The sequence below is a fragment of the Thunnus maccoyii genome, chromosome 14 (genome assembly GCF_910596095.1).
Source record: "Thunnus maccoyii chromosome 14, fThuMac1.1, whole genome shotgun sequence".
Lineage (NCBI taxonomy): Eukaryota > Metazoa > Chordata > Actinopteri > Scombriformes > Scombridae > Thunnus > Thunnus maccoyii.
This window is the reverse complement of record NC_056546.1, coordinates 25,182,684-25,208,142: the sequence shown is the minus strand read 5'-3', so window position 1 is coordinate 25,208,142 and position 25,459 is coordinate 25,182,684. Positions and strand designations below refer to the sequence as shown.

At 38.3% G+C, this 25,459-nt stretch overlaps 1 protein-coding gene across 2 annotated transcripts in view; it reads left to right on the top strand.

Moving 5' to 3' along the window:
* LOC121912263 (gamma-aminobutyric acid receptor subunit pi) overlaps nucleotides 1-25,459 on the top strand; it is a 53,919-nt gene that overhangs the window by 3,209 nt on the left and 25,251 nt on the right. For both annotated transcript variants that reach the window (XR_006100043.1, XM_042434442.1), the window contains exon 2: nucleotides 8,999-9,088. Coding sequence is in view for 1 of the 2 variants with exons in the window: in XM_042434442.1 (XP_042290376.1) it covers nucleotides 9,036-9,088 (53 nt within the window). In the remaining variant the exon portion in view is untranslated. The remainder of the gene's footprint in view (nucleotides 1-8,998; nucleotides 9,089-25,459) is intronic.

The following is a 25,459-nucleotide window of genomic DNA, read 5'->3' as shown; positions in this document are numbered from 1 at the left end:
TACTGCACCTGACCATGAAATAGTCCGCACATAACTGATACCATGTAAAACCACAGTGTTTTCATCTTTACGGTTGTGCTTACATTAAACAAAGGAGATATAATGTGTTAATTATGAGATTAAGATGTGCTGGTAGGCAGATTTTGTTAGCTTGGCCAGCCAGGCTAGCTGTTTCACCAGTCTTTATGTGAAGCTGCTGTGAAGCAAACTGGCTGCTGGTGGTTATTTCATATTTACCATACAGACTTTAGAGGGGTATTGATCTTCTCATCTCACTCTAAGTAAGAAATTGATTAAGGCTATTTCCTAAAATACCAAACTGTTCCTTTAAATATAAACCCTACTTGTCTACTAATCATTATCAACTTTCATTTTCATGGTGTCATCACTGCTGTAATTGAAAGCCTGCATATTTCTTCTCCATACTGAGTGTTTCAGTGGAAGAGCAGCAACATTGCTAACTCATTCCAATAATAATGTAGAGTGACGGACACTAGAGACCTGTCTGGGATGATGAAAAATAGAAGTCACTCAGAGCCTGAATCGACACTTCTAACCAGCAGATGAAATAGAGGGGGAGAGGCCTCTCCGCCTAGATGAAGCCACTGAGTCCCTGGTGTTTCTGTGAGACATTGCCTTGGTGCTTTTGAAAGAGATAAAGAGGCAGAGCAAGAAAGATAGTGAAACTCAGAGAGCCTCTGTCAGGAGGTGAGCTGAGGAATACACTGAGTCAAGTCACTTTCATATAATAAGAAATGTTGGTTAGTCTGTGGCAACAGCCTTAAAGGTCCTACACTCACAACATCACTAAGATCCTTTGATAACGAAGATGTAACTTTTCTACCACACAGTGAAATGCTCTATTACTCTTTTCCATCACTCTCACATTAGTGATTCTTTTAGAGCTATTTTTGCTCTGACATACTTGTGGAATCTCTTAAGTAACATTGAGATCTAAAAAAAAGGGAAGTGGACAGACTGGATACAGATTTCAATTTGGGCAAAAGTGAGCACTGGTATTGGATTGGTAGTCTGTATTGGTAGATACCCTGAATTGAGGTAACTGAATCCATATTAGGAGATAAAACGTTTGATTTGTATAAATATAAATAACCACCATTTGAGGGATGCATTGAGGGATTGTTAGAAGAAAGAAGTGTAGAATCTTTTTCACAGCAGACATTTTAACTTGTCACAGCAGGAAAAGCGCAGGTGTACCTAATCACATTAATGGTGGCTCTCTAGTAAGCCATGCCAGTGAGCCAGCATGAACAACAGCAGGGCTCTACCCTGCAGCCATCATTAATCAATAGCTGTATAACATGTCTGCTGTGAAAAAGACCTGTTACAGCTACACAACACTAGAGGAAACTATTGAGTGTGTATTGTGTAGGTAGATGGTAATAATCGTGAAAAAGTGGACAAGGAAGACACTTTGGACACAGCTATGATTTTTAACATGTGGCATGTTAACATGTCATTACTAGCTACTAGCTTCTGATATATGCTGTTATACCACGATTGCAAGACAGTGATGGTAAGCTAACCGGATGATTTTCTGTTTCCTATTGTAGCGGTTTTCGTGCCCAACAGTTACACTTGGGCTCATATCAGAAAATTATCCATGCCGGAAAAGCTCTTTTGTCGTAAATTATGTGGTTTGATGAAACACAAGTCCAAATGACAACATACAACACTGCCATCATTCAGTAAGTCATGGCTATGAAGGGTAGAAATAAGCATAAGTGGGGGAAGGGGTGAATTAGGGTATGGACTAGCAGCTCGGTGGCCATGAAGGTTGAGAAGCTATTGATGTGACTCATCCAGCATGCCTAGAATAAGTACCTTGAAGAGCAACAAAGGAGAGAAAAACCAGGGAATTCGATGAAGTGACTCAGTTCTGCCTGACATATCTTTTTATATTTGCTGCTGCCCTTTTCAAGACAGCTTAAAATCAAAGTGCCAACAGTTGGAGCCACAGCTGAAAGACAGGAATCACTTGTGATGAATGAAATGGATGGATGAACGGTAAATAGACTGCTTTCTAGTTTTCTGACCATTCGAAGTACTTTACACTCCATGCCAACATTCATCCATTCACACACACATTCATGCGCTGATGGCACAGCCTTTGGGAACAATTTGGGGTTTAGTATCTTGCCCAAGGACACTTCGACATTCGTAAAGCAGGAGCCAGGGATCAAATCGCCAATCTTCCGATTAGTGGACAACCCGCTCTACCTTGAGCCTCAGCCACGCAGAACACTGTTTCCCACCCTTTCACATAGGAGCGTCCCTCCTCAGGATGGTCACTGAGCTCGGGTGCATGCCAGACCAGATTTCACAGACAAACACGGGCTGAAGAGCAGAGATAACTGTACTTTAGATGGAGCCCTACCTTACCTGGGGAACTGAATCACATTCTCATCTCTAAAATAACGAGTAAGCAAATATTTGCTACTTTGAGGATCAGGGTTATAAAGTAGTAGTCAACAGCCAGAAACAACCGTGTGCATAGGTCTGTGGTTGCGACCAGTTTGTGTGTGTAATTTATTTACTCGTGCCATCTAAGGATCAAAAAGTTATCCACAGACAATGACAGATGATACCAATTACACTACAGTGAGAGAAGACAAAAAAGGAAATCATTTGTCATTTGTAGTTTTTTCATTTACTGCCTAGCATGTCAGATCCACTCACTGAGTAACTAGGGCATGCACACACAATGACACAAACAATATTAATTATTTTTATGCTGGCATTCACAAACTTTGTAACAAACTTCTTTTTTTAAAGAAGCTTTGACATACATTCTGTCATTACCTTTCCTCTCCAGTTACACATGGTATCCAGGACTTTTTTGCATTGAAAATGAAGCAGAAATCCTTTAAAAATATTCAATAATTCATGAATGTAAGTTTTTATGGTTAAATGGAGGTTGTAAGTGCATTATTCTGAACATGTTGGTCTAGCTGGTTACAAGTCTGTAGCATGAAATCTGTTAATTTGAGTATTTTGTCACATGCAGTTAAGTGTAATTTAATTTTCTTGCAACACAAACTGGAGTAAAAATCAAAATGTGATGGGTGAATCTGCCATCTATGCACTGAAGCATGTATAGGGGCTCTTGTCAGGGTGCTTTCCACTCCAAAAAGCACAATTGTAGCAGAAGATTTAAATATTTCACATTGCCTATTATAAATACAATACCACAGTGCAAGTGGCATCTTGCTTTTTTTTTATCAGGTGGTTTGTATTTTGAAGCGTTTGTATTAGATGAGGAATCCTTTTGCTGCATCAAAACCTCTATGTCTTCTATTGCGTGAGAGTTAAATATTGTTGTCTGAGGTAGTTGCAGATGTTGATGTAGATGTACAGACGGGTGACACATTAAAGGAAAAACTGGTACAGGTCTGAATGCTTGACCCCTACAGTGAGGGTATATGGTGGCTCTGTCATGCTGTGGGGGGCATTTTGCTGGCATGGTTTGGGTCCACTTGTCCCCTTAGAGGGAAGACTCACTGCAAATCAATACAAAGTTGTTCTGTGCGATCAACGTTATCCTATGATGAAACATTTCTATGATTCTCTGATGGGAGCGGTTTCCTCCAGGATGACAATGCCCATAATCCACAGGGCAGGAGGGGTCACTGAATGGTTTGATGAGTATGATGATGATGTGAATCATATGTTATGGCCTTCACAGTCACCAGATCTCATCCCAATTGCACACCAATGGGAGATTTTGGACCGATGTGTTAGACAGCGCTCTCCACCACCATCATCACCAAATGAGGGAATATCTTTTTGAAGAATGGTGTTCATACCTCCTGTAGAGTTCAGAGACTTTTAGAACCAATGCCAAGGCACATTCAAGCTGTCCTGGCAGCACATGGTGGCCCAACACCTTACTAAGACACTTTATGTTGGTTTTTCCTTTAATTTGTCACCCGTCTATATTTGTCAGATGTTGTCAAGCATTAACACAGTGATCGCTTTAAAATTCAAACAGGTCTTACAAGGGGTGTCCCTGATCCCCTGACTAGCACTGTAATGTACCGAGTAAATTTCTCCCATGAGAGTGTGCATCATTCATTCCATGTAATGCATTACCAGGCTGCATGTATAGATTATCATTTATAATGGCATTCCTCAGTAGGGAATGAGCAGTATTTATAATGTAATGGAGCTTTTAAACATACAAGATAGCAGCTTGTAATTTGTAATTGCAAGAGCAAGGAAAATGTTTTGTATTAAACTATTTCAGAGCTCTGTAGTTTTGCTCCTTCAAAACGCTGAAAATACTTTCTCTTTAATTCCCCAAACTGTGCTGCTCACGGGGTTTGTTTGATTTGCAGCCCAGTTTATACTGTTTACTGGGCAGAGTATAAACCAGTGCATCAGTCCAAAAGCAACACTTCTATATTTGAATATTAACATTCTTCATTGAGCTTAAATCGCTCTCAAGTGGTGCACTCTGGGGCACAAATGGGGCACACTCAGTCATTTGCTCAGTTGTCTGTGATTAAGAGGTCAGCAGGAGGTGGGTGAAGTGGAAATATGATGATTAACCATATTTCTTGCTAATTTATTGCAAAAATATTATGCTAAAAGCATCTGTAAATTTAAAAGGAGTTAAAAGACTTTACATGATGATAATGTCCCTTATTACCACACTTTACTAGACTACCATATGCAGTATACAGTTTGTGCCATTAAGTTGCTTCCTCATACAAGCACAACATGGATTTTTAGCCATGCTAGCGGCATGGCTCTAGGGACAGATGTCAGGGCTCTATGCTAACATTTTTCTTAAGGAGTACATACTTTAGGAGTGCATAAAGAAATTTAGGATCACAGTGAAAAATGTTCAGGTAACAGAGTTTATTAACTCAGTAATGGGCCGACTTCTCCACAGTTTATCTTTCACACCAAGTCATTACTGTGTTTTACTGTCTTTAGCCTATTGTCAGCTATCACCTGCTGCTGTTTCTGCTGTGCTGTGTGTGTGTGTGTGTGTGTGTGTGTGCACGCTCAGGTCTTTGTCAAACAGACTCAAATTTAAATACATTGAGGGCAGCCTGATGCAAGATCTGTATTCTGAGAGAACACCATTTCTCCAAGGGGAGTATCAATGAGAGAACAGGAACTGAACTATCATTCACCTTTTTGTGTTGGACCTCAAGAAGTTAATTCATTAATCAGGAACAGTCCTCATTGTGTGTTTCAAACTAGAGCTGCAAAGATTAGTCGATTAATCAATTAGACGATCAACAGTAACTGAATTTATTCAGCTAGTTTAGCTCACAACTTCCAGAGCGCCAGTACCCTCCTGAACAGACTGGTGACAGTCAGATGAACAGCAATTGTTGGTGACAACGAAGAAGAAATGCGAGCAAAATAAGCAGCCATGAGCAGCTGCTGTCAGACTCTCCATGTCCAAGCTGGAAACACAGAGAGTCCACTGGAGCTTTGACAGTCACTAGAAGCATACTCATGGCCCTTTGTGAAAATTTCTGTGTCGTACCTGAGTTGTAGCTGAGCAAATTTAGTGGCTCAACAGGAGGCTGTCCAGTGTGTGTGTGTCTGAGGGGGAGTGTCAGTACGTAGCCGCAGCCCTGCTGTTTATCACATCGTCAGCCCTGAATATCTTGTAAAGCTCTGAATATAGCACAGTTAGTTATCAGCCCATGTGTTGTGTTTACTGCCACAGAAAAGGAATACATCTTTGGTTTATTAGCACAATGTCGCCTCTCTGCCATCTCTTGTCAGGCTTGCTAACGCTACTAGCAGCTCTGTGAGAGGCACAAACCAAGACTACAGTTAGCAGTGTGCTGATATTTATACTTGGCAGCATTTCTTTTCTGTGAAACTAATGTACTGTCAATAAGTATTGTACTTTATCTGGCTATTAAATACTAGTTTTTGAATGATTAGCAGAAGTCTAATGACAAAATTAATGCAGTGCTTCCCCTACCATTGCTTTTGAGGGGCAGCCCACTCCCCCAATGGAACTCCTCGCCCCCTGTGAAAGATAAGATGAGACAATACTGTTCAATGTATCGATACAGTTTGATGTTGCGTTAAAATACATAACCCGTTTCTTCCGTAAAGCTGTGCCAGTGTTTGCATCTCTCCTCTCTCACACTCTCCGCGCAACCCCACCCAGGCAGAGAGCAAGGCTATCAGATTTAGTGACAACAGCTCAGATAATAGCAAATGAAGCGTCAAAATGAATATCAGCAGCAACGTGTTATTAAGCACAAACCACAAGTTCACATGCAGTTGGTCGGCGTTGGTTGTTTTATCGATAGTATATGATAAACAGTGGTGTTACTTGTGAATGGAGCCATGCTTGCTAACTAGCTTGTAGCTAACTAGTTCCCATGCAGCTCGTGTCTTCTGTCCACTAGTAAACACCAACAGCCAAGTCCAACACAGACAGGTGTTTTACCGTTTTACCAAACTGTTTCTCTTTACACTCACTTCCCGTCTGAAGTATGCAGCCTGTGGCACAGCCTGAGGCTGTTGATAGGCTAGTTTTCCTTGCACAAAACCTGTAAGAGCTGTACAGGGATACATAGGAGGAAATACTATGTCTAATAAGGAACTGTCTACCTCAGTTGAAAACTTAATTACTTTGTCAGAGCAAGTAGGCCTGTTGTTATTTTTGTTCTGTTTACAATTTCATTGTTATTTACTCAGCTGTGTATTTTGTTTAGCAGGAGAGGAGTACCTGTAATTTTACTCTAGTTTAATCAGTCTTTTATTGTTGAAAACAATTGAAGGACCATTGTCAGAAATAGGCCTATTTTTTTTATTAAATATAGGCCCATTGTCACCCAGCCCAGAACATGCTGACATGCTGAAATAAGATGGTTATTAGGGATAACATTAAACATGCTAAACATCAGCATGTTAGCATTGTCATTGTATGTCAGCATGCCTACAAAGCACCGCTTTGCCTTAGTACAGCCTCTCAGAGCTGCCAGCACGGCTTTAGACTCTCTCTTTTTAATGCTAAGCTCTCACCAGGCAAGTTAGAATTCAAGCACTAATGCAAAAGGAAGTTACGAGATAAGCTTAAGAGCTAAAGATGTAAAGACTGAACAACCAATAGTTTCTTTCTGTCTTTATGCAATGGAGTTATATAATAGTTTTGATTCAGCTGGTCAAAAAACAACGAAATTATGTGAAGTATTCTATTTTTACTATGCACATTGTGCATTCAAATCCCAAAATCCCACCAAAATCCCATATAACTTGCCATGTGATTTTAGGATTTGTTAGCACAGGAATGCTTAACCACATACTTATGGAGACCAAAACGTTATATAAATAAAGAATAAACATTAATAATCATATGAATACATGCAGAGAAAACATATAAATGTATCATGAAATAGCGATCAAGAAAACTTGCTTATTCAAGCATTATTTATTCTGCAATCAGAATGAAATAACTTCATCTTAATGAGCAAATCATATAATCGGCCATGGTCTGCCTGTCTTGATTGACAGATAAAGACTCGTCTGATGATAAGAAGTGTTATTATGAAATAAAACATTCATCATTTATCATTGGGGAAAATGGAGTTGTGAAATAAAAAGACTTTGGAAAAAGGACATTTTGAAATAACACTTCTGGAATTAAATAGAAATGACTCTTATGGTGAAAATAAACAGCTAATTTTATAATAATGAGCCGAGTTCATAAATCTGTTATTTAATAATTCTATGGTTATATATTTTGTCAATATCTATTTATGTGATTATTTAATTCATTATGTCTTTATTTACTATTGAAGTCTTTGGGTCATCTAAGTAAAGAAATTTCCATAAAAAAATGTATACTGAATTGAGACAGCATGCATCATTTACAATGCCTGTGCTGCTCTTGAGTCATGATGCATGGCAGCTGAATGAGCTAAACATTCCTGTCAGGAACAGTCACGTCATTTATTGCAGATCATTTGGCTGTGACAAAGTTGGCGGCAAAATACATAAAAGATAACTGGAAATGTACTGTATCTTCACAATGCTTTCTCCAATGATGGTCAAAGTTGCTCAATATGAAGATAAGTCCTCATGATGCTGTGGGTAATGTGCTCTGCGTGATTCATGCTTGCTTGGCTACCAGAACTGCACCCCGTGCTGAGTTGTGGCATTGAGAATTAAGGTCCTGAGTGTCAAGAATCTAGTGGTGAGTAGTCTTGTAGTACAGAACCACACAACGTGCATTATGTAATCAAAACCGAAGCCAAAGAGGTAACATTACCACCAACAGGTCTTACAGTATTTTAAACCTATGCCAAAAAACTACTTTTAATGCTACAGCCACAGAAGTTAGCTTTCAAGTTTACATTAAATATTTCCTTAGCCCAGCTTTCAGTCCACAGCAGTGGGGTCTTGGTGGTTAAGTCACTCTGGTCTCTGATGGTTTTCTTTCTGCTTTCATCTTAAGAGAGGCAGAGGGAGCGGCAGAGAAGGAGATATATGAAACATGATAACTCTCTCTGAAAGAAACTGCGATATATTTTATTACTCTTCACCCAAGCTCAGTGCCAGAAATGGACTTGGAGAGAAGTAATTAACAAGTCCCTTAGGCATGTCAGAACTGTAACTCACCGGTGTGTGATTTAGAAATACCTCCACAAAGATTGTCCTACATTTCAGTGTCTGTGAGAGAATCTCTGAATGATAACCAAATGGCACAGAGAGACGAGTTATCTGGGTGATAGCTATCATCTCAGTTAAAAAAAAAAAAAAATCTGTGAAACAGCAGATTGTAAACATTAAAAACGGGAAGGAGGGAAAGGGCCATCTGTGATGCCCACCATCTGATTTAGTTTGAAAACAGCAGCAGAAGAAGGAAGATTTAGAAGTCACTGGTTCAGTGATGTTCAAATGGAACAAAATCCATATTATCTGACTCTGCTATCTTCACTTACATCCCTCTAAATTGCATGTTATTGTCCTCTGTGTGCTCTTATTCCAGATAAACTCTACCCGGCTTCTCCACTCCTTCAGCAGCCATGGCTCACTTTGCATCAGGAGGGACCGTGTTCACCATCCTCCTCATTAGCAGGTAAGACTGCTTACAGAAGGAGAAATACAACTGCTGGGATCTGTAGCCGCAGAGCTATCTTAAGAGGCAGGAAGCATAATCAAGTCATGTCAGATTCTTATTTGGAACAACACCAAAGCTTTGTATGCGGTGAGCCGAGGAGGAGATGGAAAGGTACTCAGTTGTACCATTTTCTCGTGAACTATCAATACTCAATAACAACTCCCCATCCTTCAGACAAGACGCATTGAAATTCCATTGCCACATTCATGACGCTGCTGAGCAGATCCGATGGGGCAGGATCCAGCACCACGTGCATCAGTCATTGCATACAATTGGTGTTACAATCCCTGCAGAGGTCACATAGAGAGAATGATGGGATGTTTTGGTGCACATTTGTCTGTTACCGTGAAAAGAAGCCTCTGCTCTTCCTATAGTTAATTTTCAAAGCACAGAATGCACTTTGCACATTTTAGATAAGGCAAACCCTCTGGGTCTCACTGAATCCTGCTATGAGATATTCTCTGTATAGTGCAGCGCTTCTTTGCACAATCAGCTCTGGGATTAATATGCTGTAGCAGGTTGCCTGCTACACTAGTATGTTGCCAAATGCAGCTGCTATTAGTGTAAATGCCATATGCCAGACTGTGACCATTCAAGCATGGAATAAATTGATTTCATGAATCTGTAAGCTTTCAAAGATCCCATGCAGATTAATTTGCATTGATCATTGTTATATTTGAGTGCAATGTGGACTCAAATATGGATATTTTATCGTGAAAATGGAGTGATAAAATGTAATACACCTTTGATTAAAAGCATACTGAGTAGCAATCTGCTTCTTGTAACACCAACCATCCCAACCTGGGACCTGGGACAAATCTGGCCAGGTCTAATTTATATTCTGTCTAATTGGGATGGTTAGTGGTTGGATCCTGTTTGACTGATCAGTCAGTCAATCAATCATTCAAACTTTATTGGTATAGCACCTTCCACAGTGATTGATATCATGGTGTCAATTTGACTAGTGCCTAGTGTGGCTGAGCAGAGAAAAATGTTTATTTTTGGTGCAAGACACTGAGTGTATCTGTGAAGCTTGAGGAGAATGACATGTTGCTGCTGGTGTTGACAGTGGCTACTCCTGAAACAGCATCATGCTGCTGCCAGTGTTGGTGTTCTCTTTCTATTCAGGTCTGTTTGGATCGACTGCGTTTTGGATTGGGTCTCTGTTTTTGTTTTTTTTGTTTTTTTTAAAACTACCTATGCAGATAGCTTTTCCACAGGTCAGTATTTGGGTGTTAAAGACCTTATTCAGAAGTGATATACAATGATAAATAATAGTGTGAACAAGAAATGAGAAACAAGAAAGATAGTATCAAAACCTGGAATTCCAAGTACAAGCTGCCATTGACTCCCATTTGAAATAAAAATATGTAGGAGTATTAATACTTTATTAATGAATTACCTCATTATTGGGGGCACCACCTCCTTTTTGGTTAGGATTTGTTAGTGCCAGGAGGGAGCACTAACCCTTGTTCAATTTAATCAATGAATCAGTCTCACAATCGTAAGTTCTTGTCCCAAACAGTGATCTCTGTTTACTGCAGCTCAAAGAAACAACCAAACAATGAAGACATTTATTAATAGCTGAACGTCTTGAGGATACATGATGAAGCATAAGATAATATACAGAAAATAATAAACAAAAAAGAAACTAAAATTAAAAAAAAGGTCTATGAATGATAAAAATAGAAATTTTTTCAGCAAGAGTGGCTCAAAGTGCGTGACTCGAGGCTTACGTATATCGTAAGAGTTTAAGTTGCAGATTCAGGCTTTTGGTTGGCTTATAGAAACTTAAGTTGAGTGTCGAATAAAGTTTAGTCTGACTGCGCTCAAATCTTCAGCGGCGTCTACTTCAAAATAAAATACTGTACATGTTTGTTTACTTCAAAATTAAATTACTATATGTGGAAATACGAGACTTAATGTTACTAGTAAAACAGAGACAAATTAACGTGTTGCAATAAAAGATTAAATACGGATATATTTGGTTAAAAAACAAATAAAAGAGATGTCTTAAGAGCTTTCTTGAGTTCTTGGAGGCCAGCTCAAAGAGGAATCTGTTTGAGGCTGTTTTTATAAGTTAGAATAAAACGGGAGGAGTTTGGGTGTGTTCTAAAGGGTTTCACGCTGAATATTGATGACTATTCCATTTCTTTGTTCTAGGGGCTTTAGGTGTGGCTGGTGCTTTGCAGCCTGCGCCTCCTGAAGTAAAGGAATTTGGGGAAATCTAATTCTGAGTTTTTACATGCAAAAACTTAACACTTCAGAGTCACTGTGGCCTAATATTTCACATGAAAGCTGTAAACACATTCTTTTCATAATGTCTAAGTATTCATGATATTTCTGATTAATAACGGTCCTGCCAGCTTGTATCATATTTGTAAAACCATTCAAGAAACAGTTAAGCAGTTTACATGATTCATGATAGGTCAGTTCTTCTAATAACAAACATTAACCTTCATATTAACACTTCTTGATGTCTAAGCATACAACCTTCATTATTCAACTTTCTCAAACTATCTACACATCTTAAACCATCTACTGAAATAAAGTTTAATACTATACTGAAAGGAAATAAAGTTAGGCAACACTTATGCGATTGGATTACTTTCAGAAACATGTATAAATATAAGTTGAACATAACTCTTACTTCATAATATAAAAGCATTCAGTGTGGCTATTGTTTAACAATAAAAGAAAACTCTAAACTCAAATCCTTCAAACATTATATCTTTACATTCCTATTACTTCAGAAACTTCATTCTTTCAACACAACTATTTATTTAACTTAACTACTAAAACATGATTGTCTATGAGGTTAATAGATCAGAAGTTAAACACTTGGGTGATTTTAAAATACAAAGACATGGTTATCAAACATTCATCAACTCTTCACATAAGGGAATTTAATCCTGGTCAGTAGAGGAGCAGTATTGTTACCTGTAGTATAAAAGGTTAATAAAGTCTTACATCTCTTTGGTAGATAGTCACACCTATGAATGTTAAACCATTCTATTTACATGACAAATGTAAAACATGATATAAGTTGCATAATGATTAGACATTTAATTTACATGAATTCCAGGTTTGCCTCAGATTTGCAAGGGGCTTCACAAAGTCCTCAGGAATGTGGGTTAGTTTATGGCTTTGGTGATAAGAGTCGGTGCTCCATCTAAGGTGGGACTTGTTTTCCTCCGGTCCAAGTGGCCTTTAGGGTCAATTCATGCTTTTAGTTCGTGTCATAATTCAACTTATCGAAATGGTTTCTTAGGAGGTCTTTCTGAGTCTGTTGAGCATCACTGATCAGACCCCCACTTAGGGTTACAAAGGTCAGTTCTGCAGGCCGAGGGTCTGCTCTTACAAACTTAGGAATCCAGGGAGTCTGTCTGTTATTTTCCTTAAGAATCAAAGATTAGTTAATACAAGTAAAGAACAAGCAGTTGTCCTCTTACAAATAAAACACTCAGTGTGTAGCTTTACCTTGCAAGTCTTTTTTTCCTGGGCTGCAGTGCAGTGATGGGGTCAGCCAATAACTTCCCACCATGAAAAAAATTGTCTTTTTGAAAATTCATGGGGTTTGCAGCACTTCTACATAAAATACAAGGACAGACTTTGACTTATACCACAAATGGACATTTAATAAGGATAATTATATACAGTATAATATCACCTTTTAATTTTCTTTGAAATTCTATCATTTAAACATAATTAGACAGACCCCTACATTGCTACAAATTTACCAAGGAAACACATGAAAATGTCAGCTTTTTGTATTAAATCTGGTCTGTTTCATTTCATGCTTGATTAACATAAACTGATCCTGAATAATTCAATGATGGGAATTCATTGGTTGCAAATAGAAATAAACAACTCAAGTATTACAAGTATGTAATTGTTTTGACCTCCATGACATTGCTCATGTATGAAGACCATGTATGTATATGTCAATCATATATGATTTACCATGGTCTGCAGCTCATCAGTAAACCCTCTCAGTATGAGGTTCCCAGCTCAGAAGCTTTGATAGCTTCAGTGTGATTAGGAAAGAGAACTTGCAGATGGAATACAAACGCACTGCAACCATTTTCACCAACATACATGGCCACATTATTGATCCAACAGCTTTATGAAGACGACCTATGACCTAGACATTGCTGAAACTGCCAAGACCCTCACCTCAGACCAAACAAGTACCTCATTATAGGTCACGAGTGGTAGCAACGTAAGCTTATAAAGGGTCATGAAAGTCACACATTCATCTACCAGAAAAGGCTCGCAGGGACATGAATGGCCTGTTTGCACTCTGTGGATAGATTGATGTCTTCCTTCATGTTGAGGATACAGTGTACCACCAATGTAGCTGAATTCCATAAGAGACACGTCGTCAAGTGCTTGAGTGACAATCCAGCCTCAGCTTCCTCTTCTCATGTTCCTGTGGTTTTCACTGAAAGCCCCGGCAGCATTGCAGCATTGTTTTTCTCCCCGAGTCAAAAGAACAAAGTGAGATATTTAAGAGGAGAGGCTGCGGATCACAGCTGAGCTTGTTATTTTCTTAAAAAAAGTACTGCCTTAAAAAAAAAAAACAGAATCTGTGTCATCTGAGGGAGTCAGCCATGGCTTTGGATGGTATATAAAGTATTTACTGATTGTTGACTGAACATGGCAGTAGTGCAGACCACACATAGGGTTCAAAGTCACTTTATTTATTTACATATTGCCTCATCTGATCTAATTGTAACACGGTCATAGTGAGGCTGGTGTCTTTAAAAGTAAATCTCAACTAAAAGTCAGAAACAAGAAAAGGGGAGAAAAGTTGCAAGAGGAAAAACAAAGCATCAAAACGAGAGACAAGCCCGGCAAATATTTACAGAAAAGGAATATAAAAACTTTCTGGTTTAATTGAAATAGTGTACTTCCTGAAAAAGACATCAAGATGTAATAATTATAATGCCTATTTTCCCTAATTTGAATAACGTGTGTATGATAAAGTAAAAAGCTAGATATCTAAAGAAAGTATTCTGAATACAAATATCTGATTAACTGTGAATTTCTCTACTTTACCTCAGGTTAAAGAGGGTATCTGTATGTTTTGCAATCAAAAATAACTGCATTCCTCTGCAAGCCATTTAGCAACCCACATTTCCACACGCAGGCTGCAGCATCAAAGCAGTCAGGCTTGATTTCTAATTTAATCTCTCTCAATAGAAGCTTAATAATATACAGTGGCACCATAATACTGTATATAGGAACCAATGGTTTCAAGGCGCTGGTTACAGAGAGCATGGATAAAATTTTACAGAAGCCTATTACAGGCAGATTATAGGCTTACACTGTGCTTTTCTTGCTTTTACTGGAGAGACATGATTTACTCATGTTTAGAAATCCATTTCATGTCAGCTTTTTTTTATTATTGATTGTCACCAGGGAGATTAGTTTACCCTTATGCTCAGATAATTACAAGACTGGATTGTCTCAAACCTAGCAGCACGAAAGGGAACATTTTAAAGGTACGTGAGGAGAAATAATGGGTTTCAGATCATATTATACTTCCATGTTAAAGGGAAATAATCAGAACTTTTACTGTTACAATATAGCCTATCCATGATGAGTTGTTCAGGTTTTTGATGGAAAGGAAGTTTGGGTTTTAGGGACATACAAATAATAAAGCATTTGAGTGTAGTTGAAGTTTGAAAGTATATTGAACGGTGAGCTTCCTTGGGATCATATAAGAAACAGAGATTGGACTCCAACAAGTGCTTTGGCACATTGATTTGGAAGAGTGATCCTCAATTTTACTGCTTTTGACAAGTTAATGCTAGAGGCTGTTCACTGATGTCACTTGTCAAGGGCTACCAAAATATAACATCACTGATGTTCCAGAGCTGAAGTCACAGCCCATTTAAAGCTTGACTGAAAGACAAAAACACAAGATCAGACCTCGGCTTTTGTACAAAGTGCAACCACAGTTTTCCTATGTTGGCATGGAAACACAAGCTAACTATATCCATTAATTTGTCGGTGATTTCACCAATGCTTCCAGGATCTTTGTGAAGGATTGGTTAGAAATTCCTATTTAAAGCTGAAGGATTTAAACACTTTATACAAAACAACATTGTTGAATGGTCAGATTTTACACAAGCACCACTAAAGCACTCTGAAATATTGTTGGCCCATCTCAGGTCAATTATCTTGTCTGCAGGAGACAGGTCCACGAAAAGGTCTTTGTCTTTATGGAATAAAGAATATTTTTCTTTTTCTTCTTAAAATCTGTTTTTCAGAGTTATATAATGAGCTGATTGAGATTCTTCTGAATTTCACAAAATCCACTTTCTGCTTTACTACAACAGCTTTAAGTAATTGCCTTGTCTCGCCTGTTTGAAATCCATCATTTATCATTTTCTGCTGCAAAGCCACTGAAAACCAGTTTGTTAAGTTTAATTGTAGGTCCCCTACCTGGAACAATATCTTCCCTCTGTTGGGTTTCTCTGCCATTTCAATTTTCACAGCAGTTAATCTCAGTACCATTCCTACTGATATTTTCCCTTAGCAAGGAATTTTCTCATTCCCAACCTTATTATTCTATAATGTTAAACTTTCCAAACTACAGGACTCCGTTTATACTCATTGGCCTCTTTATTTACGCAAAAGCAGCTTGTCATCAACCTATAACATCACTGAGCTACAGTACAAACAAACGCTTACCACCACTATGACTTGTAAGAGAATATGTGAATGTATTTTGTAGTTTCCACCACAGGAACTTTTCCAGGGGACCATGAGCCATTTGAGGAAGTCATGAACTTAACAGTGCCTGTGTTTCAACGAAATTTATTTTTTCTAGTTGGCAGGGTTAAATATATTCTTCTTAGTCTTCTGTAACAAATGATTTATATTAAAATGCCCTCCAGATTTGTTTTAAAACGAAATTATTTTCTTTGAACGATAATTTGTCTGATATGTTTTTCACCCCCCAAAAAGTACACATCCTTACACATTCCTAAAAGCACATCTACTTCTTTTCCCACATAAAAAATGTTTGAATCTAATCTATGAATATGGAAATGCACAAGTTAAACTCATATTTAAGGTAAACAGAGAAACTTTCCCCCTACAGCGAGAATGTTAAAACAGTCTTCTAGTGCCAAAGCCCTCTGCACAGTGAAGCTCAAACATCCAAGTGAAGGAACAACAAACAAAACCCATTTTTGAGAGGAGGGGGATTTAAAATTTTCATAAGGAGTTGACTTCACTCCCTGCTGCTAATGACAAATGTGACAGATGTTCCTCCTCTGAAGAGGAGTAATCTTATGCACATGATTTAAAGTCTAACACCGAGTCAGCTGAATTTTGTGAATTAAATTTGTAAAATTACAGCATACATGCATCTATTCTTATCTAATATCCTCCCTGTGAACATGTTTTTATTGCATAACTCTGCTCCTCACAATTTATATCCAGTGCCAATGCAGAAAGTAGCGTGCCCTATATGTAGAAAAATGGAAAGCAAGGTTGGTGTGTTGGATTGACGTGTAGTGTGTCCAACTTCATGTAGGAAAACAGAGATTGCATCCAGTCACAGATCTGCAATTATTTAGTATAAAATGAACCATAAGCCTGCAATAACCATAATCTTTCTCTATCCTTATCCATATCATTACCATGCACAGATATTGTAGAAAGAAAGAATTTATCAAATCGTCGGCACTGAACATTAAAAAAAATGTTGAAGATAATCTGTCTTTTGCTGCATTATCCAAAACCAGCATTCTTGTCTTCTTGACAATAGGGATGCTCTGCCCCTACCCTTCATCAGAACAGACTGCCAAATTATGTTCCTTGTTTTCTTATTAACAAAACCAATTGCAAAGAATATTAAATACAGCAAGTCATAGTTACCATGCTCCCAAAGAGTATCTCACAGTTGTGCACACATGCTCACTGGCTGGAATTCAATATAGCTTGGATATATTTTGTCATATGTTTGGTTTAGTTTTGTTAGAGAAAATTTCTGGTCTCTGTCATAACTTGTTTAAAATCTTTAAAATGACATCTATTCCTTCTCCCTCAGCAAAAAATCCAGAATCTATGAATATGCAAATATTGTTCATTTCACAAATTTAACTGCTGGATGCAAGATGTGTCCTATTTCACTGAAAAGTCAATTCTCAGTCTATGTGCACTGGAGGTGTCAAATTTCCTCATCACACTTCTGTAATTTGCATATTATACTACCGTTGGTTTCAAACTAGTTGTCATGTCACAAATCTTGCTTGTATGCACATCTTCAGCTCAGATTTAAGTTAAGCACAGATAAACTTTCCCCCTTCATCAGATGAAGGTGGAAAAAGCCTTCCAGTGTCAAACTCTGCACATACATCATGCTGCATAGTGAAGGATTGAAGGAAGAAAGAAGGGAGAGAAAGAAGAGGAAAAATACATTTTTGAGTGATTGGGACTTTAAAAAACATTTTATTTTTATTGTTACTTTGTTTTTCCTCATACAGTTATGAACTCCCTTATCAAGATTACGGAAATACTGCTCACAGTAAAACAGAAAACATGAAATTAAATTGACATATTCTTCATGCACATGTGGTAATGTGACTGAAGGGTACTGATCTTCCACAGCTAAAAGGTTATCACATTTTTCTCACCAACATGGTTAGAATCCTTCAACTTTGACATATAAATCGGAAAGGTCAGGACTCCATCTTTACAGCATTTTATCAAACAACTAAGGTGTCACTCACAGCGTACAAGAAACCCTTCCAGTGTCTGGATTGTGAATTTTTTGTGAATTTAAATAAGTGATTCAGTATCCAGTGGGAAAATTTAAAAAACCAAGCTCATGTATATAGCATCTGTACATGAACTACCCCAAAGCTCCAAGGTCCACTTCATATTACAAGACTACAAAGCTGGAGCAGCAGATAAAACTCTTATTACCATGATACTGCTTTGTGGTGTCATTTTAATTAGTACTAACCAGAGATCTATTTTTGCCCCTCCCATGAGCTTTTAAAATCTCAGAGCTTGTGTAAAATAAAATATAATAAAGAAACACATGCTTGCCTTAAGAGGGATGTTACTGTAGCCAGTGTCTGATCCCATCGGATAGGAACTCTATAATCTAGAGCATAGTGGTGTACTTTGCATCTCCCTCTCCAACAGAACATCTTACTCAAGGTTAAAAGCCAAGTACAAACTGACAGCCATGTGTCTGGTTGTCTCATACACCACAACTTAACGGGTTTCACTTCCTGATGATCCCAGGATAAATGTTTGAAGAGTAACAGCATAATTGAAACATTATCTGAGGGGGAAGAAAGTTCAAATTGAGAAACTTCAACAGATTTTCTTGATTTTTACAAGTTGGCAACTCCCTTTACAGTCACTTTTCACTCCACATTGATCACCCTGCACATGTTCTTCCTATGTACTCAAATAGTCCAACCAGTCCTCTGATGAAGGTGGTGGTGTTGGGTACTAGTGATGAACACATTAGTCGGTACATTAGTCGTGACATTATTTTCATGCCTCAGCCCAGCTGCGACAAAACATTTTAAGTATTTAACAGGTGTAGAAATAGAAAAAGGGGCTGGTTCAACAAACCAGTGGTGGAGGTCATTTTCACAGATGATACTTTGAACATGAACATAGAACATAGTCACAGAAGGAAAAGCGCATAAGTAAATAATAAAATTAATGACACTTGAATAGAACAGTCATTGTTAATGTTATTAATATTACCTGTGCTTTTCCTACTATGACAAGTCAAGTGGGTCTATTTACTGACCATTATCAGCTAGCTTAACATTAGCATCGGGTAACTGCACACAATTGTATTCCAGAGGGCTGATCCTCACAGTTGAGATGCGGGGGTTCACACACCCTCCAACTCTGAACAAACCAGCTGAATCCTGAATGTAGGCCTACCTTACCAGTAGTGAACATTAGCAAGCCAGCTATGAAGATATGATATTGGAAATAATACAACATTTGGACATCTCCCCTATTAAGTAGAGGCTAGCTGCCTGCCACGGACACCCAGCCCCACATAGCCCTAACACATAGCCACACAACCCGTCTCTCCACTGAATGCAGAGACAAAACCTTTCATCACACTCCCCTTAAGACAGCAAAACAAAACACTAGAGAACTTTTTATCAGTTTCAAAAAAATTTCATCTACAAAGTAGGGGTGTGCCTGAATACAAATACGTTATTTGGCAAAGCACAAATAGTGCTTTTTTTTAACGAATATTTATTTTGTACAAACATTTTAAAAATTATTTGTTTTTGGGAAGAAAAAAACAAAAAAACATGTCAAATACCAGCGCACAGGTAGGTTAAGTCACTATCTCAGTCTCTCGCTCCACTATTACGTCTATCAGCAGGTCTCAATGAGGGGAGTCACATCCACCTGCTACATGATGCACATTTCCTAATTTGGAAATCACTCCCGGAGTTGGAAGTGTTCCCCAAAGATAAAGCTGAGCTAATGACACATGCAAAGTGCTGCCAAGGGACTCTCCATAACCTGTTGTTCCCCTTCTCCTTTCCACAAAGTTAGGTTGTGAAAAATAGGCAATAAATGAAAAGTGCAAAGCAATAATCGCCTTTGAAGTTCTTATCTACATATGACACAATGTGCTGTCTGTGTGTTATGGGTGTATAAATAAGTAGAGGTCTGTCTGCAATGAGGCGATGAATTGAGTTTTAGCTCAGTAGTCAGCGCAGTTGTCTATGATCTGGGAGGCTCCAGTTCAAGACCCGGTGTGGGACCTCCTCCGTAACGTAGTTTATTCATGAACACTTTAATTTTCTAAAATTAAAAGCATAATAAAAACAAAAACAGGATTTTTAAGCCTCTTTCCACTTTTAGAATACAAATACAAATACAAATTCTGGGCCCTCCCTGTCACAAAGGCAGGGGCTTTTAAACAATGAAAAGAACAATGAAGGGTAGACAAAGTTCACATACCCTAAACAAGTTTATTCAGTCTTTTTTATTTTTGTTATTTCAGCTTTTAACAACAAAATATACCATTGTCTCCACATAATCCCTCTTGTTGCCCTCCCAGTCACATGTATACCTCCGGGGAGCTTCATGAACTTTCCCCTTGATGTCATCACAAATTTGAGGCTTCCTTCTAGTCTCTAATATATGCAGTCTGCAGCTTTCTATCCCAACCAAACTCTACACTGGCTCATTTGACTAATTAGTTTTTTTCTGGTTGAAGTTGTGATTTTTCTGTTAAATGAGCTGGTAAACTGGAATGTAATCCTCTTGGCATACTCTTGGGCCTCCATGAAGGAAATCTCTGTTTTCTCCATCATACAATAGGAATATCCTCTCAGAATGTTGGCATAGATTTTGATGAATGCAGTTGGCTTTCGGCAGGTAAACCAAAAAGTAAGAACTGATGAAAGCAATACTAATGATTTACAGTTTTCCAGCCCATCTACCTGGTTAAAATGTTATTGTTGCATTTAGAGTGAGGAATTCCTCTTACAACATCTTGTTACTGTGCACATGTTTCAGTTTTCTACCAAAACTCCCCATCGCAGATTATAAATGTTTCACGGTCAGCTGAGTGTGTGTGCTTTGCAGTCTGGAGACTTAATGCAGCGTGTAACTGTGATGATATTTTTTTCTTTCATTATGAATCCATCAAAACTTAAAAAAAAACATATTAAACAAAATTATACATTACAAAATCCTGCCTTAAAAATTAATCTGCACAAATTGGTGGCTTTTGTACCATATAATTAACCTCTTATAATACTTGTCCTGGAGATATTCTCATTCTCCATACCCACTGTAATGTTGCAGCTCGGCAAACTCTTGAAAAACTCTATTAAGAGCCGCTTGACTAACCCTGGAATACCCTGGGGATCTGATTTAACGCTTATGGATGTGACAAAACCGCTGCCAACTACTTTCAACTCCTATGTCCTTTGTCAGCAGCTCGACTCACTTTTGACAGCCTTTAATTTGAGACTTGGAGGTGGTGCAATAGGGGTTTTTTTGCCTGGACAGCTGTGAGGATATTTGAACCTCAGTGTGTGGTTGATCTTTAAATCTGTCTAGCTTGACACCAGTAATTTCAACTCATGAGCTTGAAAATATACATGTGTTATTCCATTTTTCAGTCTGCAGGGTAATGCTCAGGGTGTTATGCATCCAAATTTTGGCAAAGCAGCTTTCATTAGCTGTCCTTTACAAATTCATAACCCCATACTGGCATACATTAACATTAACAGTTTTAATTTTCACGTTTAGATAAAAATGTCACATGGAATCTCACTATTCCTACCTCACACTCCTTTCTAGCTCAGCATAAATTTACATGATTCTTCCCTCAGTTATGCGTGGACACATTTGGTAGAGGCATCCATTAATATGCTTGTTACTCTCTTTCATCTGGCGCTGAAAAGAAAACACAGTTAATTATCCTGCTGATAGGATTTTTCTGCGTGGTTAAATCTTTCTTCTTAACTAATCGTTTGTTTTTCCTCAGTAATGGCCTAACTCTGTAATGGACAGGAAAAAATTGCTAAGAGTAATTATAGATTACCCACAGAGGCATAAAATGTATCTTTGATGATTTCCCTTAATGAAAATTCAACAAATCTTGCAGGGATGGCATCTACAGTTTCTGTCAACACAACATTAAGCTTCAGTGTAATGTTTCAGTTCTTTTAACGAAGTTGATATGCCATTAAATTCGAAATTCTGCCCACAGTTCAAATTTTTTTCAAGGCCTTTCATTTAACAAACACATTCAAAGACACACCTTAGATTTAAAGTAATTTTAAATGATTCAAAGTGTTCACACTGACTCAGTTGGCTTTTAATCCTCAGACTGATGCATCATGATGTCATGGCTGCTCCTTTACCCCCTGTAGTGTGTCTTAGTGGTAACTGATGTAGCAACTTTCTACAACTTTCTCTATGCCAAAGGAACATAAAGCACACACTGTACTGTAAACATGGAGACCAGAAAGAGGAATGACTGTAATATTTGGGTCAAAAGCACTATATCAAATTAATTAAACCATGCACTGTGTTCTGCATACAGTACCTACCCTACCCTTCTGTCTACAGGCTGAGAAGGAACAAGACAGACACTCAGGCTCACTTTTATTCATAAAACATTGGTTGTTGCTTCTGTTAGATGAAATAGTGAACTTGGTCATTGGCATGACGTCTATTGCATATCTGTACATTCTTATTTTTCTTCTTTTTCTTTTATCTGAACTGAAAGTCTAAGGATAGAGGGTACTGCTGGTACATTTGTGATTTTGGGGCGAAATAAATCAAACTGGCATGACTTGACCTGACCTTACCAATCACCTACGTCACACAAGTTGTTAAAGACAGCAGTCTGTGACTGGTTGAGGTCCAATATGTAGCCTGGAAGAATTTATGATTCTATGATAGAGGATATAGCAGATTTAAGATAACATGATCATATTTACCCTGTGTATTAACACCTATATCTGCATTTAAGAAAATAAAAATAGGTTTTGTGTTGTCCTCATTTTTGCTCTAAAGGAGAATGTGGAACTTGGATAAAATGATTGGCTACTCATGAATCCCTTATCAAGTCTTCTAAAAGACAGCCATCCTGTGAATGTGACACTATCTCCAATTAAAACAGACAAAATCCAGTCTTTAAAACCTGTCAGAAAGGGATGAGCTCAGTTAGTTTTCATGATCACAACATGATTCTGGACCTATATATCGTATGGCTCCTGGAAGTCTGGGTTTCTTCTTGTTGTCAGTTAAACCTTCTTTTTTTTTAGAGGCATTCACATTTGCATCAGTCGCATCATGTTTTGCAGTCAGTGGAAATTACATTATCTTGCAGCACTGGGCATAATTCTCTTTAACATTAAGGAAAGGAGTGAGGGACCCACTCGACTGCATGACAACCAGGAACCCACCAGGACAGAGCCGGAGCCCATTCAGGAGACTGTGCACACACTGAATCAATTACTCATGGCTGATTCTCAGACCGGTATCTTGCTATAACTGCATAAAGTGAGGTGAGCAAGAGTTTGGATCTATAATCATCAGGCAGAAAACAGGCCGTCAATGCTCCTCACAGCCTGCTGCATTTGTCTCACAGCGGGCTCACAAAATCTGTTTAATCACTCTGAAAAACTCAGTGAAGAATAGTAATGTTTAGTTGAATTCCACTTGTCAAAGCATGTACCGTTCATTGTTTTGACAGCCGTATGTGTCTGCACTTTCTCTTTTGTCAAGATGCATTTTACCGGTATAATGACACATTTTTCACAAATGACACTTCATAACTTTGCAGTAATACTTTAGCAGCTCCTTGAGTGACAAATGGCTTTTGGAAAGCAGCCTTGTATAAAAACAGCAGCTGATGAACATTAGCAACACAATTAACACACAAACATGCTGTAAAGCTCACATGAATAACCCAGTTAATTTACTGTATGATTCAGGATGCAGGATTATTTCTGATTGTGCTGGTGCAGTAATTGATTGAACACTGTGTGGACATAAGAGGGCATGACTAGTTGATACTGCAAAGTGAGCAATACTTCAGTTTAATTGGCTGGAGGTGACAGACTAGAGCACTTCATTGACGAATCTCACTCTGCCCCTTCAATAATCAGCAGAGCAAGTTTCCAGGGCTATATCTATTATTAATGAAAATGAGGTCAGAATAATACAATGGAATTAGCAAGGGGCTATACCTCTATATCTGAAATTATTAAGAAATTGTATTTCAACATTAAAGTAAACCTATCAGGATTGTTAAGCATATTAAGCTTGTAATCCAGGCAAAATGTTTCATTGAAATTATAATTTTTTTCCCTCTCACTACAGCCACATACTGGAAGTTCCATTTAAAACTTGCCAAGATGATTATACAGTAAATTTCTTGTTTTTAAGGTTTGAGGCTAGAAAGTAGACAAAAGCATATTACAGTGCACTTATAACATTTTCACTTACTGGTTTTCCTGAAATAAAGTCACATGTTTTTTATGTCACACGTCACGTTTTTTTTATGAGATTCAGACTTCAGTGGGCTTATGAAGACAGTAAATGCTCTGTATTTGGCAGGAGGGAGTTCTTCTATTCTTCTATATGGAGGGGCTTAGGGAGCTGCCTGGGATAGCATGAAAGGGAAAAACAGCTGCTTTTATCCACCAAGCCTACGACATGAACTCAGGAGGACTTTTTTCGTGGTGCCTGGTTGCCTGCCTTTGCATCTCCGAGACTGGAGCGACTGAGGGGTCTGAGGAAGCCTCGAAAAGTCCCTGATGAGCGAGAGAGTAATCTCTGTATATGAGAGCAGCAGCGACTTTCCTCAAATCCCATTTCACAGCGGCAAAAAAAATGAATATTCTCCGCACAAGAAGAAAAGAAGACATTTAATGCAACTTGACAGGCTAAGCATCCGGTGTGAAGCTAATGTTTCCAGCACACCTTGAGGATCGAGCTAATGCAGTATGTAGTACAGTACCTGCTCTCCCCAGAAGCCTGTCACAAGACAATGAATGCCTCCTCTGACTTATAACTGGCCTACTGTAATGAGGAAGTCATGAGGGTATGTGCATGTGAAACCTTCGTGCTGTGTAATTTCAACCCTGTATGGAGAGAAAATTAACCAATTTCCATGGTTTCCCATTTGATCTGGGGCTGTGAATGAAGACGCAAATGTCGTTAGCTTTCATTTGAATAAGAATTACCTTGATTCTCTGACCTTGAAGGCCAATTAAGTACTTGCATTATTTCATATGGTGTGTTGAATAACACATCTTCATACATCTGTGACCTCATTTGAATCGTGATGACATAACCCACATAATTTGAAGCAATCCCTCAAGGGAGAATACTACCATTTATCAAGTGAGATTAAATTATTATGCTTTATATTATTCATTTGACTGATAGTATAAGGAAGCAAGCAAACTATATGCTAATATGACATAAAGTCTATGTAACTGAATGACTGTAGCGTCAAATCAGGATCCTCACATGAAAGTGTATTGGGGAACCAGTGCGTGTGCTAGTTTCAGGGGAATGCGTAAGAAGAAAAAAGTCTTTGTGATAGAGCTGCACCCCCGCTTTATCAAATCCCACTCTGCTCAGTTGATTTGTACATTCTCCATGCTGAGTATTCAACCAAATTGCTCCCTGTGCATCTACAGAATGCATATGTTGTATTCCTTTGTGGGGCTCGGGCATTATGGCATACCAATGGCTGCGAGGATTTCTGCAGCAGAGAGGAGGCCAGCTGAGGGTGCCGGGGAACGAGGAATGACATGAATCAATGAAAGA